Genomic DNA, 20,209 nt, shown 5'->3' on the forward strand with positions numbered 1-20,209 from the left:
ACTCCTTAAATAATAGTTAATTTTGCCTCAAGATAAAACTACAAATCCTTTGTCGTTTGCTGGTTTCTTCCTCAAGTCAAAATTAGCTTATTAATCTCTTTTTTTTTTTTTTTTTTTTTTCCACAATTCTCCTTTTTCTTTAAGCTAATAGCCTAGATTATGAACATTGGATGGAAGATTTTTTTTAATTATTATTTAAAATATAACAAATGCTATATGAAATCACATTTTTGTAATTTTTTTTATATCTATATGTGTTTGTTTTTTTTTTTGCGCCATATATAATTTCTACTTTCACGTTGAATAATTAATAACAGGTAAAATGGAAAGATTAATTTTTAATATATATTTTTTATTTTGTAGATATAGACATGTATTTTTTAAAACTTAAAAAAAGTGAAAAATATTTTTAAAACAAAGGAAATATAAATTTAACAATTATTTCAATTTTAAAATTGATTAATTTTTAACTGAAATTTTATAATACTCAACGCCTTCTAATCCATCATTACTCATCATATCACCAACAGTAAAAAGTAAAAAATAAAATATTTATAAAAGAAGGCAATTATAATTTCAACCAACAAAAGACTAAACACTTTATAAAACATTATGAAATTTATTTATAAATCCAAAACATAAAAATTTATTTACAAATGCAATAAATTTGGTTCATATGATTGAACCAGTGTAATAAATTATATTTGGTTAGTTAAAAACTGATTTATTAAATGTGGTGAAACTGTTAAAATAAGAAGAATAATTAAAATTATTGTACTAGTGAAAAAGTGAAAACAGACACTTCAGTCTTCAGTCTTTACATGTATGTGTTCTTTTGTTTTTTACTTATGGTTAGGTAAAACAGAGGGAAAAGAACATATAAAGAAAAGTGTTTTACACTGTTTGTAAAACTTAAATGTATGTTACCGTTAAAACCCATTAATTACAGGTCTGGAATTTTAATTCTGTCTATAAAGTTCCTGTAAATATTCAGAAGAGAGCAATAACTGTGTCAAATAAAAAATATAAACTTTTTTTATCCAATTTTCTAAATTTATTTTCTTTTTTTGTTTGTGATATGAAAATCGCAATAACTACCATTTCGTTCAACATATATTAACATGTTAGTTAACCGTATCTGAAATATAAATAAAATCATTGACTTATCAAATTATTTGGCGAAGAAATCCTTTACTAAGAAGATACACTAGTTGCGTTCATTTATATTATAAAATTATTTATATTTTGAATATCGGATAATTTAAGAAAAAAGCAACTAAATAAATAAATAAAAAGATAGATTTAACGAACAAATTGCTTATTTATATGAATGAATTTATTAAATTCTTATGGATTGATGTATGAAAGGTGGCTATATAGTTGCAAAAAGAAAATATATTACATGTTTATAAGAACAAAAACTATAAAAATGAGAAAACAAGAGTAGCTGCAGCTATATCCATTCCTGCCTACGCTCACTTCACTCACGCAACGGTATAATACATATTATATATATAACGTCTGTCCTAAGCAATCAGAAATAGAACAGGTCGTCCATTCCTTTCATTCCTTTCCTACTTTTTTTTTTTTTTTTTTGAAGAGACCTTTCCTACTTCAAACTAGATTGGTTTTGGGTTATTTAAATAATATCAGATTTGACATATTTACATGGTGAGAGTGAGATTTACCTTTATTTGATAATAATTTTTTTTCTTTTTTTAACAGATATAATAAAGATTTTATTATTATTACATTTAAAAAAAAAAAACCTAATAAGCTCCCGACCATTTGACAATAAGTTTACATCGGTAAGAATGACTTACTTAGATCCGGATTTTGAATCCATCTAGCTCAGGTTCATGATCCCATCTTAAACAAATTAAAATAAAAGTTGCTGTTGAAATAAAAATATTTTGACCATATATTGAAAAAAAAAGATAAATTAGGAATAATTTTCAAAAAATTCCTATTAGACACGTTTCACTGTCATTTAATAAAATATTTATTTAATTTTTACGGTTTATTTATTTATTTTTAACATTTCTTCATTTACTTTGTATGTATATTTATATATCGAATATATATTTTTATATAATTCATTAATTTATGTATTTGTGCAATCACATTATAATTTGCATTTAAAACATGATCCTCAAAAACTTTTAGTAAGGATGCATTGTGCGATCGACATCTAATGTTTTTATCTGTAGAAAATAAAATAGTTAATACTTAACATTCAATAATAAGATTAATCTTATTAATAAAAATACGATTCAGTCAGAATTTCATTTCATTAGATAATATTATTATAGGAAAATATAATTTTTATAATATTATTAGAGGAAAATATAATTTTTATAATATTATTATAGGAAAATATAATCAGAATGTTTTTGATTCATCTATAAGTTGCTAGATGATTTTGCATTTATATATTATACTTATACTATGTTCATCGTATAAAGAAATCATTAATATTTTTTTTTGTATTAATGTTTTTATATGATCGTTTTATTTATACTTATTTAAATTAAACATTATTAAAATTTTTTTATCTATATAACATGCTTTAAAAAAAATATATATATATATATATATAATAAATGATAACTTATAAAAATAGTTCTACTATTTATAGTTATTTTATATTTAAATAGTAATCGATAACAATACTCTATTCGATAATAACTTTTAAAATAACATTTAGTCAAAAAACTGAATACTTTCGCTTTAAATCGCTGTATAAATAACTAATTAATCACTAATAAATCAACTTATAACTATTAAAATAATTAACATTCATTATAACAGTTAATATTACAAATAGATCCTAACTACATTCTTCATATTTTCCGCGTTTAGATATTGAAATGGTAAATAATGAAATATTATTCACTTAAACATTTGATTAAACGTTAATAAAATAATTAATAATTACTAAAACAATTAATTATCAATAATCAACTTACTCTCCATCGATCATCACAAATAGTTGAACTAAACATATTCAGCTGGCATATATATTTTACGAAAATAATTACATCTTTTTATATTATCACAATTATTTTAATATAAACATTTATTTATCAATTAAATGTCAGCCAAATTACTAAATACCAGCTATCACAAACGGTTAAACCAGGCGCAGTAATCTCAAGTCAAGGAGGAAAAAGGAAAACAACGAGTTAGTCAAAACTAAAAAGGTTAAAAAAGAAAAAAAAAATTCAGTAACTGTACAAGAGAGCATTGGATTATCATCTTCATGTATTTGTCTCTCTCTTATTGGACCTTATATTACGTATGTGGTTTGTGCCCTTTCTCTCTCTCTCTCTGTCTCTCTCACTCTCTTTCTTTGAGAGAGAGAGAGAGACAAGAGAATTGAATTGAAGTATTGATGAAAGAGTGATGAAAGTTGCGGTAGACTCGGATCCTGTCTCCTTTGGAATAAAGTTCCATATTTGTCCCATAGATATAATCTTTCTCCTCTGAAAAAGACAATCTTGACTCTCTCCTCCTCTCTTTCTTCCTTCCATTTCTTTGCTTTCAATACCTACTTACAATATATGGGTGACCACCAGTACGGCCTGCCGGATCTCCGGCAACTTCTGGCTACCGGAAGAACTCATTTTTCTGGTCTCCCACAAGTTACAGAGCCATTCTTTGTTCAAACAAGTAGAAATCTTGCACCTCAACAGACTCACAATCATCATCACTTTCATGACTCCATTATGGCAGCTGAAGTTATGGTTTCTGCTAATAGTGGCTTGGTCAAGCTTGGTCAAGACCATTATTTTAACAACGCTACTACTACTAGTAGTAATAGTACATTTTTTGGAGTGGAAATGGAGAATGGGTGGATTAATAATGGAAATGATGTGGGAAATAATAGTAGATGGCCAAGACAAGAGACTCTTACTCTTCTTGAGATCAGATCTAGGCTTGATTCAAGATTCAAAGAAGCTAATCAAAAAGGTCCTTTATGGGATGAGGTTTCTAGGTATACTAACTTTTTTATTATTTTTTTTGAAAATAAATTGCACTAACATATATATTTATATACCCATTTGTGTTTTTTCTTTGTTTTATTGTTTTTCTTGCATTTTGGTTCTGATAGATTAGGAAACCCTAATTTTTGTTTTGTTAACTGTACAAAACATATAAATGGGTTTTTGGGTTTCCTCCCAGCTTCTAGCAATTTCAAATTTTCTTTAAAGCTGCAATCTTTGTATCAGTTTTTTTTGTTGAATTTGATTCTTGATAATGCTAAAGCAACACAATTGAGTTAACATAACTGAGTGATTCAGGTGATTTCCTTTTCCTTGCTTCTTGTGATGATTTATTGCTCTTGTTGTACGAACATGGAAAATCCCATATATAGCTTTCTATTAGAACTCTTTTACTGGTTTTGGATGATGAAATTATATTCCAATTTATATAATTGTGTATCTCTTAATGTATATAATCACCTCTCACCTGGACATTATTGACTTAATTAATCAAGACTAATAATTAAAAGAAACAATGATTCTCAGAAGAGCTAATGATCAATCATGTTTTTGAATATTTTAATCAAGAAAAGCAACATTAGAATTATAATATATAATATTAATAAATCAGTTATTATTATGGAATGTTGGCTAGCTTGTCAACTTATATTTATTAAATTATTACCCTACTGAGTCATCTTATTTTACTAAATTCTTATATTAATTAATAATTATGCATGTTTTGTTTTAACACAGGATCATGGCTGAGGAACATGGTTATCAAAGAAGTGGCAAGAAATGTAGAGAAAAATTTGAGAATTTATACAAATACTACAAGAAAACAAAGGAAGGTAAAGCAGGAAGACAGGATGGGAAGCATTATAGGTTCTTTCGCCAACTTGAAGCTCTTTATGGAGAAACAAGTAATCAGTTAGCTTCTTCATCAGAAACCCATTTGGTTAATGACACTAATAGAACTTCTTTTCTTTATCCAACACCCATTAACCCAGAAAATAAAGAACGATCCTTATCGTTTCAAGAAAACAAGAACAGTGAAAGCCTAAGCTTATCCAACACATCTGAATTCGAAACTTCATCTTCAGACAACAATGACGATGATCTTTCTGCGATTGCTTATGATATGATGAACCGAAAGATTGGAAAACCAAAAGGCCGGTTAAAGAAGGGTTGGAAAGGGAAAGTTAAAGATTTTGTAGACTTACAAATGGGGAAGTTGTTGGAAAAACAAGAAGCTTGGATGGAAAGAATGCTGAAGACTATTGAAGATAGAGAGAAAGAAAGAATTTGTAGAGAAGAAGAATGGGCTAAGCAAGAAATGGCGCGTTTAGATCAAATACATGAATATTGGGCTAAAGAAAGGGCTCGTATTGAAGCTAGAGATGTTGCTTTAATGGAAGAATTGAAGAAATATGCAGATAATTGTGAACGACTTGGACTTTCATCATCAGTTGAGCAAATAGTAAGAGTAACTCAAACCCATTACAAAAACAAAGACCAAAGAAATGCAAAAAAGATTGATATTGATGAGATCAATTTTGGAAGATGGAGTGACCCAGAGATTTGTAGTTTAATACAAATAAGAACAGCCATGGAAGCAAGATTTCAAGAAAGTAGTAGTGGGTATTCAGAAGAATTTTTATGGGAAGAAATAGCATCAAAAATGGGCAGTCTGGGGTACGATAGGGATGTGGAAGAGATTAAAGAGAAATGGGAGAACATGAACATCTACTTCAACATGACAACAGCAGAGTGTAATAAGAAGAGAAAAGAAGATTTGAGACCCAACAATTATTTTCAGCAACTTGATCCTTATAATAATAATGGTCAAGAAATAGATAAACTTGAAAGCTTGAACTTACCTTCATCAAGTTCTTATGTGGTTAATAGCCAAATGCATGGAAGCATCAGCTGCTTTCAGGAGAGCACTTGTGGGGCAAGAAGAATCAGCAACTTCAATAACTATTCTGATTAGAGTTCGAACTTGCAAGCAATCTTACAGTTCTGGAGATGATTTCGGTGAGTCGAAGTTATATATATTGCCTCTATAATAATTAGGTGTGTAGTGTAGATTTAACTTGTTGAGAAGGTAAAATTATTTATATATTGCAGTGTGTGACAATTGGGGGTGGAGATTAATTGGTTTGTTTATTTATTTGGTGTAATTAGAAAAAACTGACTACTGAGAAGTTTTTATTATGGTCATAAAATGCCCTTTCATGGTTATATTGGTTAAGGGGTACAATGTGATTAATAGAGGGATATATATGTACTTGTACCTTGGTTCAAAACATAATTATGTATTTGATGCAATTAATTAGTTTTTATCTAGTTCTATTTTTCATTTTTTTTTTTCATTTTGAGTATTAGGTACTCTCATTTAAAATTTTCTTTTTAACTGATTTTAAATATTCGTATTGGCTTAATATAATTAGAAATATTAATATTATTTGTAGAGCATCATATTATGATTGAAAATAAAGAAAAATTATCATTATTATCACATGGAAGCATTGAAAAGAATGATCAGATTGCCAAAATTTAAAGTCCGAAATCTCATGAAATAAGCTATGAATTTAGTAGTAATCTTTTTAATATTATCTTTAGGTAATAATGAATTGGAATTGTAGTATCTCCCTCTTTCTTTCTCTTTGGAGACTATTAATTTTTGTTCGACAAAGTAGTTTTGCAGGTTTTGTCTTGTGATAAAACATTTTTACCCTGTACGGAGCCAAGAAGGGAAAGGTAAAATCTGAAGCGATTAATTATCATATCTATACCTTGTATATGCCTGCATCTTGTACAAGGTATATAGGTAAGGGTAAAAATCAAATCTATACCAAATCTTTTTAATATGGTATATTAAAATATATGTTGGATGATAATTTTTTAAATAATTTTTAACGTTTTGATTGGTCAAAACGCTAAATGTTATTTTTTATAGTATTTGATAATATAGCATTTGATTTAGTTTTTAGAAGATAAGATAACGTTTTTATGTAACATTTAACTTTTAGCGTTTTCTGAAAAATTACTTAAACAGTTACAAGCTATTAAAACAATTAATAATTATAAAAACAGTTAATTTTGTCAGACAGACATTAATTAATTATCGCTAGAACAGATTTTTATTTCAAGTATGGACCAAAAATTTCAATTTATTTGTATTTTTCTTGACAAGTTCAAAGTTTGTTTACTTTCTAGAGAGTTTAATTTACTGTGATGGTGATTTATATTTGTATTTATATCATTGCTAGCTATGTGAGAAGAAGTGGTAGATATATAATGCTAGAGACAATCATATGAGTTAAATAAAATATTATGTTGTGGGCTTAATATAAAATTATTTTTCTCTTCAAAAATGAATTAATTGATATTTTCTCTAATGTAATGAAAGGGAGATCTCGACTTCAAGTTTTTTTTAATTATATGAGTTTTTTTAGACAGTTAAAAATTTAACTTGGATTAATCGTGATCTTTCAGGTGTCGCATATTTTCGAGACATCGAAAAAACAGATCAAACCAAGCCGGTTTCAGTTCAATCCAAATTGATTCTCACGATAGCTTTAGTTTAATTTTAGAAATTTAATTTATCCTTTTAGATCTCAGTTAGTTTGATGTTCAATCAAACCGACCATATGATCACCCCAATTAGCTATTATTTTAAATGTAAAATACTTATAATTACCATTCAATTATTATTTATTTCATCTTTTAACTATTAAAATAACGTATTTCGAATTAGATATCAAATAATTTATTAGAGCTACAACTTAAAGACAAATCAATATATTTTCCCCATAAAAAAGAAAAAATTACAATCATAACCAAATTTGAGAGTGCGTGTATATATACATATATATATATATACAAAAAAAAATTTTCGATGTGGTACTAAATAGTGTGAAAATCCACAGTTGGGCCAGGGCCCAAAACCACCCATGTAATAGCTGCATGTGCAAGCCTATTTAGTAGAGGGTGCTTCTAATTGAGTTATTAATTTTGATATCCCATCAACATATATAATTGTTATTATAATTTTCGATATGCAATTTCATATTTTTATTTTTAAAATAAAATTTATATAATTTTTTAGCCTCGAAAAACCTATTATACTGTTGATTGATTTTAATTTATATTTATTTTTAAAAATTTATATAATCTATTCTCTAGCCAACATACAAAATAATATCAATTCAAACATCCATCATCTCAATAATTTTACTAGCCACTCACACATGGCAGGTCTAATTAATGTTACAACATTTTGTTGATTGCAATTCTTACTTAGGGTGTCCTCTCCAATCCATAAATAAAGTTAGATATAATTAAATTTCATTAATTCTAAATTTTACAAAATTGGTTCTATTTCATTTCTAGCAGAAAAAAATTTTATATCAGTTCGAATTGATTCAAATCAATTCGATATCAGTTCTACGTATTAATTTATATCATAAAAATTATCAATTTGTTAAATTTAAATTAATAATTTGATTTAAACCGAATCAAATGCTCGTCGGCCGTCAAATATACCGACTTGAAATGCCAACTGTCAAGCAAACCGGTACATGTTGACATTATTAAAAATCATGTTACTTTTAACTTCATAATCAAGAGTATTAATTTTATTAGACTGGATTTATTATATAAATATTATTATTATTATAATTTATATATGGTCTCTCAAAGTAGTTATTTTTAAAATAAATAAAGATGGTTAAAAAGTAAAATTAAGTTGGAATAATCCAATTTATTTCTTTTAATTGAATTAAATTTTAGCACATCAATTTTTCTTAAATGGACCCATCTTTACCTGCTAACGAGACTATTTAAGTTGGACTCAAAGTGATTATAGTTATGTTTGGTTTGAGGGATTTTAGATATAGAATTCTGAATAATCTATGGATTGTATAAAAATTTCTTGTTTCAAATAATCATCAAAGAGGATAAAAACACTGTTTGGCAAGGGTCTTCATGAATTGATCTGGAGGATTTGTAGAAACCAAATCAATAGTCATATAAAAAATTTAAATCGAATCAAATCGAATTATGAAGGATATTTAAACCAACTGAACCTATAAGTACGGTTTTAATGATTTACAATTTTGAATCGGTTTGTATGATTTACGAGTATTGATGAATACACCTGCAGGCTCTATTGACTACGTACATATACAGAGGCAGAGGGAGAGGGAACGGGGGAGACAGATAGAGAAGCACAGCACATGCATATGGGAGAGAGTTTAGTTTTCTTTTTCTCCAGTAATTTGTGAACCACAAAAACTTTCCAACGTAACTTGATTTGTTTCTTCTCTTCTACCCAAATTTTCAAGTGCTCATCTTTTTGATATTAAGTACGCTTTTCCTTCAGTTTCACATGTGAGTAGTTGCAAGCATTAAACATAACCATACTAACACCTCATCACATGAAAGCTACCTTATCCTACTTTTTTTTGTTATTTCAGTTCCTTTTTATATATATTGCCTTTGATTTATTGGTAATATTTGGCACTATATACTTTTTTTTTTCTGAAAATAAAAAAAAAAAAAACTCAGTAATTTGATCTTGTTAGGTAAAATTAGCAGTTAACCATTCCAAATATGACTTTCGGTCGTTTTATATTAACATTTCATTCAATTTTATTTCTTCAAATGTTTCATAATATACTCTTCAATATCTAACTACAATTTAACCCAAAAGCATACCAAAGCTCTCAACCTTAAAAATGATTTTAATATCATTAAACTAATGTTAATTGGCTTTTAGCAATTTTCCTTTGAGTATTCAATTTTTGGCATCAGACTTCTTTTTCCTTTGAGTATTAGTGTAATAAAATAGGCAGTAAGAGACCATCATGATTATTTATTAATTAAAACCTCCACCTACAATTTCATGCTCTTCCCATTCTTATACCCATTCTACATTCATCATCTACTCCATCAAACACCTTCTCTTTCCTTTCTCACACAAAAACAAAACAATGGCTGTTATCTCTTCTACCTTTTCTCTTTCCTCTTACAACAGCCTTTTCTTTACCATTCTTGCTTTTTTCATTTCTTGCTTTGCTTTCTTGTTTTATTGCAAATCTAAATCCAAGAATCTAAATCTTCCTCCAGGGCCAACCGGTTGGCCTATTGTTGGCAATCTTTTTCAAGTTGCTCGTTCAGGTAAACCCTTTTTTCAGTATATAGAAGAGTTACTTCCAAAATATGGTCCGATCTTTACTTTAAAGATGGGAACAAGAACGCTTATAATTCTAAGTGATGCTAAATTAGTACATGAAGCACTTATCGAAAGAGGTCCTCTTTTCGCTACTAGGCCACGTGAAAACCCTACAAGAGCTATTTTTAGCTGTAACAAGTTCACCGTCAACGCCGCCCTTTACGGCCCTGTATGGCGGTCTTTAAGGCGGAATATGGTGCAAAATATGCTTAGTTCAAGTAGGATTAAGGAGTTTCGCCATGTAAGAGATGATGCGATGGATAAATTTATCGATCGGCTTAGAAATGAAGCAGAAAGTAATAACGGAGTTGTTTGGGTGCTAAGAAATGCAAGGTTTGCTGTTTTTTGTATTCTTTTAGCTATGTGTTTTGGTCTTGAAATGGATGAAGAAACAATTATCAAGATGGATCAAATAATGAAATCAGTCTTGATTGTTCTTGATCCAAGAATTGATGATTTTCTTCCCATTTTAAGCCCTTTTTTCTCTAAACAAAGAAAAAGGGTATCCCAAGTTAGAAAAGAACAAGTTGAATTCATGGTTCCATTGATCCAAAAACGTCGAAAAGCTTTAGAAAACCCTAAATCAGATCCAAAAGCAATTTCTTTCTCATATTTAGATACCCTTTTTGGCCTAAAAATCGAAGGGAGAAAATCCTCACCGTCGGACCAAGAACTGGTGACCCTTTGCTCGGAGTTCCTCAATGGCGGGACCGACACGACGGCTACTGCGGTGGAATGGGGCATTGCACAACTTATTGACAATCCTGATGTTCAAAATAAGTTGTACAATGAAATAAAAGAAGTAGTGGGGGATAAAAAGGTTACTGAGACAGATGTAGAGAAAATGGAGTATCTACAAGCAGTAGTAAAAGAATTATTACGTAAACACCCTCCAACATTTTTTTTATTAACTCATGCAGTCACTGAAGCTACAACTTTAGGAGGGTATGATATTCCAATTGATGCAAATGTAGAGATTTTTTCTACTGCTATAGGGGAGGATCCAAGAATTTGGTCTAACCCTGAAAAATTCAATCCGGATCGATTTTCTTCAGGAAAAGAGCAGGCAGATATAACCGGAGTCACCGGTGTCAAAATGACACCGTTTGGTGTAGGAAGAAGAATATGCCCTGGTTTAGGGTTAGCAACGGTGCATTTACATTTAATGATTGCAAGAATGGTTCAAGAATTTGAATGGAGTGCTTATCCACCAGATGAAAAGATTGATTTCACTGGTAAATTGGAATTTACTGTGGTTATGAAGAATAATCTTAGAGCTAAGATCAAGCCCAGGACTTAAAAATGCTTGAAAGGTCAATTATGGTAACACAAATAATTTTCTATATATGCCATATAATGTGAATTGTTTTCTATTATTGATAATGATACTCTTTTGGAATGAAAATAAAACATTTTAAATGAATGTTACTGTAATTTGTAATTTACCTTTTTGTCGTATATATAAAATTTATTTATTAGGAGATTTAATAAATTGGAATAATACTATCAGTTAAGGGTGAGCAAAACTATAGACCGAATTGAAAATTGAACCGATTTATTTTGGTTCAATTCGGTCAGGTGTCCAAAAAAGGTTGAGTTTGAATCGAATTTATTGTTCGATTCGAGTCGATTACACAAAAATTTATCGATTGGGTTTAAAACCAAACTGAAATAGCAAAAACCGACAAAAACATACCAAATTAACTTGTTGAATTTAGTTCGTGCAATTCAAATGTAAATTTTGGTCCGAATTGTTTAAAAAATTTTCAATTTATATTTTATAACCATGGTTTTTAACCATTTGCATCTAATCGACCGTTTACTTAGTCTTTTTATCAGTTATACAATATGGAATAACTCTCTCATAAACTCGTTATATAGCTCGTTATAGCGGTGAAAACAGTGATTGAGAAAATTTGACAAAAAAAAAAAATCTCTATGCTACTTATATTATATATATATATAGTTGATGCTATAGCATTCAATGATAATCAAAAGTCTATTATATGGTTGAGTGGCTTGGAGTATCTATCAAATAGTTAGCATGCAGCTAAAGTCCTTTTCAAAATTAAATATATACGTAGAAATATATAGTCCTTTGCTCAATGACTTTAGGTGTAATAAAATTTCTATCTCCTTGATGAGGACTTTAGTTGTCTTGGAAATGTATAGACCTTTGCTTGCCCTATTCTATACACAATAATTAAGATAGTTAAGCTAAAATTGGACCATCCACACCTACCAAGACAGCTATTAAACTTTCAGCATCCATATTTAGTTTTCAATTATTTAGTGTGGTTATGATCATCTTTTCCAATTATAAATTATCAACTTCTTAATAGGATCACAAACAAACTTGTGCTTCCTGAGTCTTCTTAGACACTGTTTGGCAGCCGTGTTTCGGGTAGTATGTTGTATTTTAATTGGATTAAAATATTATTTTAATTAATTATAGCATTCGGTGATATAATATCTATCATTACGTTTAGAATTTAAAGTAGTATTTCATGAAACGTTATCTTTATTAACGTTGAGTGTTTTATAAATTTTTTATGATTCATATACTCATTATTTATCTTTATTTTGTTCTTCACTTTAATGTTTTTTGTCGTTTTATATTACATAGGTAATCGAACAGTTATTTTACCGAACACTTTAATTCTAAATCGCTCTATAAACAGTTAACCGTTAGTAAAACATATAACAATTATTAAAACAGCTAAAATTGCCGAACATGACCTTAAATAATTTAATATCCTTTTAAATAATTAAATTGCATTGTTATTTAATTAGGTTTGATTTTATTCTATAATTAAAAAAGTGAAGTTTATATATTACTATTTTATTAAGGAAGTATCTGTCTTGATAAGAAATTATATGGTAGATTTTATTCTTGATCAGTACCATACTTCTACACTAGCGCCCAAAGTGACATTTAGAAAAACCTTTCTAAGAGTGAATTTCTTTTTTTTTTTTTTTTTTTTTCTTCATACAACTGTAAGGCTTTCGCTGTATGTGAAAAAATTGAAAAGCAATTACAATTAATTAAAATTGGTTTATGACATCATATTATAATTAATTAAAAAAATAATTATGCAATTTTTGTAAAATAAAGGATAAATGTTATTTTTTTGGTCGAAATATCTAACTTTATTCGAATATATTTTGAAATATTTTATTTTTGTATGTTTATTATAACAGTATATATAAATTCAATTTAAAATTTGAATTTAAAAATAAAAAATAAATCTTAATTTACTTTATAAGTCTTTTTGAAAAAATAAAATAAAATAAAGGTTGTTAGCCACCTAATTTTAAAGTGAAATTATATTTAATTTATTTCAAGTAGTTATTTCTAAATTTTATATTATAATTTATAACACTAATCTTGTGCCTTCTTTTTTTTATTTATTTTAATTTCACTCCTAAAACTTTTGCATTGCCTTTTCTTGCTCCATTAATAGTTGCAAATTACTCAATTTAACCCCTACAATTTACCAAACCCACCCGAATAATAATTACAGCACCCAAATGAAGCCGAACGACAAAAGAAAAGAAAAAACAAAATAAGTCCCTGCAGGCGACGAAAGAAAAGAAACGAAACGGAAACGCGTTCACCATCAGCAAGCTGGGCTTCATCCTTTTCGTTAACCTAATTTCCTAAATCAGGTGGCATTTTAGTTTTTGGCTGTTCTCTTTGGTTTGGGCAACTGCTTCACCCAGAACAGGTGCAATTTCTTGTTCTTCTTTCTGTTAAACATCATAGTGTCTTTATCCTTTTCCCTTAGTTTTGTAATCACATTGATTTTTGAGATTTTGTAAAGAGGTTTATCCATTTGTTTTGATTTTATTAGTCTTGGTTGAAACTTGAAAAGGGTTTCTTGCAACATTTCTGTTTTATGATTCTGTTATTGTGGTTATGAATTTGCTGGGTTTGGTATATTCATTGTAACATTAAAGAATAGGTTTTGAAGTTGTAATGCAAAATAATGTTATGTTGAAGATAAAATGAAGAATGCTTTGATTATGACCTCTCCATAGCTGAACCCTAATGATCTTACATAGTATTGAGTTATCTAATTTGAAATTATAAGTAGTGAATGATCTCTGTGGTACGAGTAATTAGGAAATCAACTCTATTTAGCCAATCTTTTGCTCTATCATTCATAGAAGTACTGTTTCATGACTTTGGTTAGATCGTCCCCAGCTCGAGGATGTTGCCTTAATAAAAAAGGAAACTTTTGATGTGTATCATGGAGAAGGTTTTGATGTTAATATTTGCCTTTCCCAATGAGATTCGATGCTTCATTGGTTTCTGCTCAAATTTGAAACTTTGACACATTCATATAAAGAAACCTCTTCAAAACCTTATAATGATGATTTAATGAATCTGAACAATAATAAAAGGTTTATCCTTGAGCTATTCTTTTTCTTTATTGAATTCTCATTTCTGATCCATCTTTGGTTGCGTCAAACATTACTAATTTGAACTAGCTTTTGGGTTTTATTCCCCTTTTTGCTTTTTTCTTTTTTAATGTTTTGTAATTTTTAGGACATTTGGTTTTATAAACTGGAATGTTATTAATCCATCCTCAATGTGCTTTTGGCTGTTTTCTAGTTCTCACAGTTTGTTCATTAGTTCAGGAGATTTGTGTTTTTTTTTTCTTTTTTTATATATTTTTTTGTCGTTGAACTTTGATTGCTATTTTCAAGATGTAATATGCGCTTTCTGTAATTCCCTTTGTTTTTTCTGGAATATAGGAGTCATTGAGGTGGTACAGCCATGTTACTTTCTAGAATCTCAAGAATTGGAGTTGGGATAGTTAAACATCTCTCTAGAGGTATTTTTCACATTTCCCATCTGGGTTTATAATTTGGAAGCTGTAGCTGTTGGATAGTTTAGGAATATGTATATCTGATATATTCACTCATTCAGAAGGAAGCTCAATTAAAGAAACAATATAGCAGAAAAATTCATAATTTCTCTAACTGACATTGTCAAATTGCATCATTTTTGCACAGGTATGTGTACATCCTTGTGTAGAACAGGATTTGTAGAAGCAACTTATAGTCAATATTGGCGACCTCAGGTATGTGCTATAGAATCTGCATTTATTGTTTCTTTTTTTTCTCAATGAACAGACTGTTGGCGCTCTATCATTTCCTTTGTCCTGCTTCATCTGTAAGTTGGTTGTATGGCAACTCATACAAGTTAGTGAGTAATATTTAGATAACTATGATCAGTATTATTGATATCTAGTTTTTCAGATCAGATAGATATCAGTTCCCAAAAAAAATTAGTTTGATATTAGCTGTCATAGCTATTTCTTTTTGTTGAAGAAATTTATAGTGGTTCACCTGGATGCTTGTTTCTTGTGATACATGAATGATTGGCTGTTAAATGCCTAACCTGAGAAAGATTCCATGCAAAAGCTTAATGTTAGATCTGTTGAGGATTTGTCTTGATTACCTGCAACAACCCTTACCTCCAAATACTGTTTGAGCTCCAGGGGATTGGTGTAATCATCTTTTTGTCATATTGCCTATTTGGTGTAATAGTCGATTAGTTAATTTATGGTGATAAATATTGAATAGAATATACATCACGAGAAAAGTGGTTTTCCAGCAATTATCTTCAGCAAGGAACCGGTTAGATTTGATAATTTACCCATTTGTGTTGACATTTTAATGTGCAAATATGGTTAGAAAGGGACCGGAAAATGAAAACAAACTGAAGGAAACAATTTCTAAACTCAACTTCATATTTCAATAATCTAAACAACTTGGTGCTAGAAGAGCTATAAAAATACTTAGGTAGGTATTGTAAAATGAACCCCTTCTCTTGCAAAGTCAAAAACCAAAAATATCCCTGGTAATTAAATACCTATGCAAACTGAGTAACTATTTCTCTAAATTTCTTTCTGAAACATGTGGCAGTTCAGCATTATGTTTGCAATTTATTAGAAAAATTCTGAGTCTATGAATCGTTGGACATGGGACTGAAAGGCATCCGTTGAGCTGGGAACCTAGTTAGAAAAAGTAAGTTTGCCGGTATTGCAAAAATTAAACTGAAGAGATGCATAAATAAAATATTGAAGAAAAGCGGTATTTAGAGAAGATGTATGAGTTCTCATTATTGTAAATGCTGTAGACTTGATATGAATTTTAAGCCCATGGTTGCTTGATGAGATTTGAAGAACACTAGGCCTTTGAACTTTGCTCCACCATTTCACCACCTGAGGCAGGATCCTGGCATCTGCATAAACTAGGATCACTTGATTAAACATATGAAATCATGCATTATAAATCTGGTTAGGAATCTTGAGTGGTTTATAGTTAGAAGACCTATTTTTATCTGAAAATAAATTTCTATTTGCCCCATTGTTCTAATTTATATATATTAATTGGTTCTTGCTTTGGGAACAGTTTGAATTGCATCCAGTGACTAAGGTGTTCCAAGGTACCTTAATTCAGAAGCATCATCTGTTTTCTACGACAACTTCTAGTACTGATATTGTGGATGAAAGCGAGGAAAAGTAAGCTCTTTTGAATTGATAACATGTGGCATTTTATGATGCTAGATAAATGTATGCCTTTCTATATCTCAAGGGTGAAAAGCTAATAATGACACCCTTTCAGAATGACATAAATATCATTAAAAAGTTTAAGTAGCTATATTCTTTTAAAGTCTAAGTTAGATTTTGAGAGAACCTATATCCTCGTGAGCAGTAATCTCGTTGGTTAGTGTTCACTGAAATTTGGTTATTCTGTCCCGACATCGTGGTAAATATGGTGAATGCATGAGCTTATACTTCTATAATTTTTGGAAGGAAAACTCAGATGACAACAGAAACTCTGATATCATTAGATACTGTCTTAAGTAAATTCTGAGGACTTAGAATAGTAATTTCCAAAGATTCTCCTGGACTCACCAAGAATCCACTGATTGCTCATATGTTTCTCATTCACTTGGCTGGTGAGTCTCTACTACCTCGAATAAGGTCAATCATTCTCTCTACTACCTCGAATAAGATCAATCATTCTCCAAGAACTTTTAGGCTGGCTTGCTGGATGAACTACAAATAATAGTTCTGCATTGTCTTATTTTGTCTGAAATAATTTGCTTGGTTGTAAATTATAGATAATTAACTTCTAGCGTATTGTTGTATTCGCAGTTGTATTTTGTATTTAATTGGGATTTGATGCATCATCATACACTGAACACTTTTGTTGTATGAGATTGAACTATTTATCTTCTCCCAATAATAGACTTAAGAATTATAAGAAAATATATAAATTTATTATGATTTACTGCTATTCTGCGATTGAATATATTTAATCTTGACTCGGGTAGAATTAATATAGCAGTTTTGGAAACAAACATTTACAGTCATGTTTTCTGTTTCTACATTTTGAGGAGTTTCCATGACCTATCTAAAGTCAAAGCTAGATGCCTCTCTTAATTTTCAGAGACATGTCTGTATTATATAGTCAAAGAAACTCATCAAATTCATAATTTATGACTTATTACTTGGTTTCCAAAGTACTGGAGAGTTAAATTAAGTGGACAATTAGGATCTGCATATTCAACTGTGGCATATAGCATTTAGACTTCCAAAGTGAAGTCATCATGTGCAGAAGAATATGCAGCTACTTGCTAAATTGGTGATGTTAGTTCTTTCAAGTATTAGTGAATTCATTCTTCCATTATTTTTTCCATCATGGAGTCTCATGTCTATTCTACATAATTCTTATGTCATGGCAATATGGATAAACATTTAATTGTTTGCACTCGTTTGCAATTGAAGAATAGAACTAACCATCATCCTTGGTGAAACAAGCCACAACAATCATCTTTTTATTTTTAGATCTGCAAGTAGATCTTGCCGTTATTTCTTCTCATTTAGGCGATATTTGCAGGATATCTGTAACCTTTGTGGATAAGGATGGAGAGGAAAAGCACATCAAGGTTCCAATAGGAATGTCTATGTTAGAAGCTGCTCATGAAAATGATATAGAACTTGAAGGCAAGAACTATATGTTGCAGCTTTAGTTTATTATTGTCCACCGCTGAGTTGATTATAACTTGTATTATCTGTAAGCAAGTTTTATTGGATGGCAATGCTTTTACTGAAGTCCAGTGATTGCAGTTTGGCCACTCATGGATAGTTATCATAGTCATGGAATATTCTGTTTTCTTTAATTTGCAACAGCGATTCATCTCCCCTAGTTCCTTTTGTCTTCATCAATTATAAAAGCAGAAAATAGATTGTAAATTTCTACAATGGCAATTTCCTTTTAGTTTTAATATGATAGTTTTGATGTCATCAGGAGCATGTGAAGCCTCGCTTGCTTGTTCAACATGTCATGTGATCGTTATGGTATGCAACTAAAAGTCTCCTTATGCAGTGATTCCATTATAATGTTAAACTTAAAGAAGGGATTTAACTACATGAATCTTATGATAGGATTTGGAATACTACAATAAATTAGAAGACCCAACTGACGAGGAGAATGACATGTTGGATTTGGCCTTTGGTCTCACCGAAACGTGAGTTCCTTGAGCATAAACACACAACAAAGGATTTCTTTTGGGTTAAAAACCGAGATTGATTTTGTTTTTGGGTTTTGCAGTTCTCGATTGGGTTGTCAGGTAATCGCGAAACCTGAACTTGATGGAATCCGCTTAGCTATTCCTTCTGCAACACGGAATTTTGCTGTCGATGGTTATGTTCCAAAACCGCACTAGAAGACTCTACTGAGTGCAAAGTAAGTGTTGCAGTTATCACAGTTTTGCAGCTATCCAACCAATGAGCATGTTTTAGCTATTGATTATTTATTACATCACCTTATAGATTCCATTTTAGGGAACAAATTCTTGCATTCACATCATGTTAAAGGGAATATAGGATTGAGACTGTTGATTCCAAATGTAGCATCCAAATAGAATGTCTTTTGCACTACATTACTAATGTTCCAAATAATAATTATAACTTTCTATTGTTATCTCTTTACCTTGACAGCCAAGTGCTTTTTCCTTATGTTGTATTTGCAAAATCTTGCTTGTCCTCGGTTTATCTATTTCTTTTCATAGCATCATGCAAGGCTCATACTACTGTGGATTTTTTTTTTTTCAAATTTATTATTTTTTTTTTGCCAAAAAATCACTTTCATCCTCATTTTTTTCACAAAAATGGTCAACTGTTTTATAGTCCATTCAACCCTTTTTTTTTTTTTTTTTAATATGGAAGTAATTTAGTGTGGTATTTTTAATTACACTAACATATTAAGTAGTTTTATATTAATCCAAATGAAAAATAAATTTTCCTTTTATTATCAAAACTGTTATATTTGATATAAAAATAAAAATTATAATGATTTAGATTCAGAGGGAGAGAGCTGAAATATAAGTGAATAAAGGAAAAATTAATTTATTCTTTTTATTTTAAAATATGAAATATGTATTTGATTATATTTCATTGTGACTGACTAAACTGGTTATAAAGATTCATTTGATAACATTACATTCATTACGACTTATCAAATAAAAATCTTTGGATTTTTTTTTTTTTTTTTTTTTTTTTTTAATATTAGACAAAGAAGTATCATATAATGGAAAGTTGAAAATTGAGAAAAGCTTTGTTCTCAAAAGAGTAATGATTTCCTTCAGATAAATATCACTAAAAAGAATGATAAATGATGATCTCCTCCCTTTATCCAAAATATCTAATCTAAGCAACACTTCTATCTTTTCTTTAAGCCATGTGATGTATTCTATTCTTCAATGATTATTAGAAGAATTTTTTAATAAAAATTGAATAATATATGAAAATTAAATTAAGTTATTTTAGTTGGTACAATATGTTTTTAATTATTCTGATATTATATTTTACGTTTCATGACTATAGAAGGAAACTAAAATATTTTCTGAGTTTTTCTATATTATATCCACGCTGCATGGAATGTGCAACTTTATTATTAT

The 20,209-nt window shown here is 29.3% G+C and overlaps 3 protein-coding genes across 6 annotated transcripts; all 3 read left to right on the forward strand.

The window, feature by feature from the left end:
- Positions 1-3,291: 3,291 nt before the first annotated feature.
- On the forward strand, positions 3,292-7,650 carry LOC105649578 (trihelix transcription factor PTL). 3 transcript variants are annotated; one of them, XR_002285755.3, is made up of 4 exons: positions 3,292-3,997; positions 4,743-6,023; positions 6,689-6,749; positions 7,488-7,650. XR_002285755.3 is itself a non-coding variant. In XM_020684051.3 (3 exons), exons 1-2 carry the CDS (start codon positions 3,564-3,566, stop codon positions 5,977-5,979), a joined length of 1,671 nt encoding a protein of 556 aa, XP_020539710.1. In that variant the 5' UTR covers positions 3,292-3,563; the 3' UTR covers positions 5,980-6,023; positions 6,689-6,898. The 3 variants fall into 3 exon arrangements, 2 of the variants coding, with proteins under 2 accessions (XP_020539710.1, XP_012091660.1); XM_020684051.3 differs by lacking the exon at positions 7,488-7,650 and having other exon boundaries at positions 6,689-6,898; XM_012236270.4 differs by lacking the exons at positions 6,689-6,749; positions 7,488-7,650 and having other exon boundaries at positions 3,293-3,997; positions 4,743-6,335.
- A 2,242-nt stretch (positions 7,651-9,892) lies between these two features.
- LOC105648183 (cytochrome P450 77A3) lies at positions 9,893-11,650 on the forward strand. Its single transcript, XM_012234498.4, has one exon. It carries the CDS (start codon positions 9,986-9,988, stop codon positions 11,525-11,527), a length of 1,542 nt encoding a protein of 513 aa, XP_012089888.1. The 5' UTR covers positions 9,893-9,985; the 3' UTR covers positions 11,528-11,650.
- A 2,165-nt stretch (positions 11,651-13,815) lies between these two features.
- LOC105648174 (adrenodoxin-like protein 2, mitochondrial) lies at positions 13,816-19,126 on the forward strand. 2 transcript variants are annotated; one of them, XM_012234489.4, is made up of 8 exons: positions 13,816-13,955; positions 14,989-15,068; positions 15,250-15,317; positions 16,654-16,763; positions 18,148-18,254; positions 18,559-18,608; positions 18,696-18,778; positions 18,862-19,126. In XM_012234489.4, the coding sequence occupies exons 2-8, from the start codon at positions 15,011-15,013 to the stop codon at positions 18,974-18,976; spliced, it is 591 nt and encodes a 196-aa protein (XP_012089879.1). In that variant the 5' UTR covers positions 13,816-13,955; positions 14,989-15,010; the 3' UTR covers positions 18,977-19,126. The 2 variants fall into 2 exon arrangements, with proteins under 2 accessions (XP_012089879.1, XP_089578681.1); XM_089722555.1 differs by lacking the exons at positions 13,816-13,955; positions 14,989-15,068; positions 15,250-15,317 and adding an exon at positions 15,335-15,409.
- Positions 19,127-20,209: the final 1,083 nt, after the last annotated feature.

The sequence above is a fragment of the Jatropha curcas genome, chromosome 6 (genome assembly GCF_041381405.1).
Source record: "Jatropha curcas cultivar XTBG-Jc1 chromosome 6, XTBG_Jcur_1.0, whole genome shotgun sequence".
Taxonomy (NCBI): Eukaryota; Viridiplantae; Streptophyta; class Magnoliopsida; order Malpighiales; family Euphorbiaceae; genus Jatropha; species Jatropha curcas.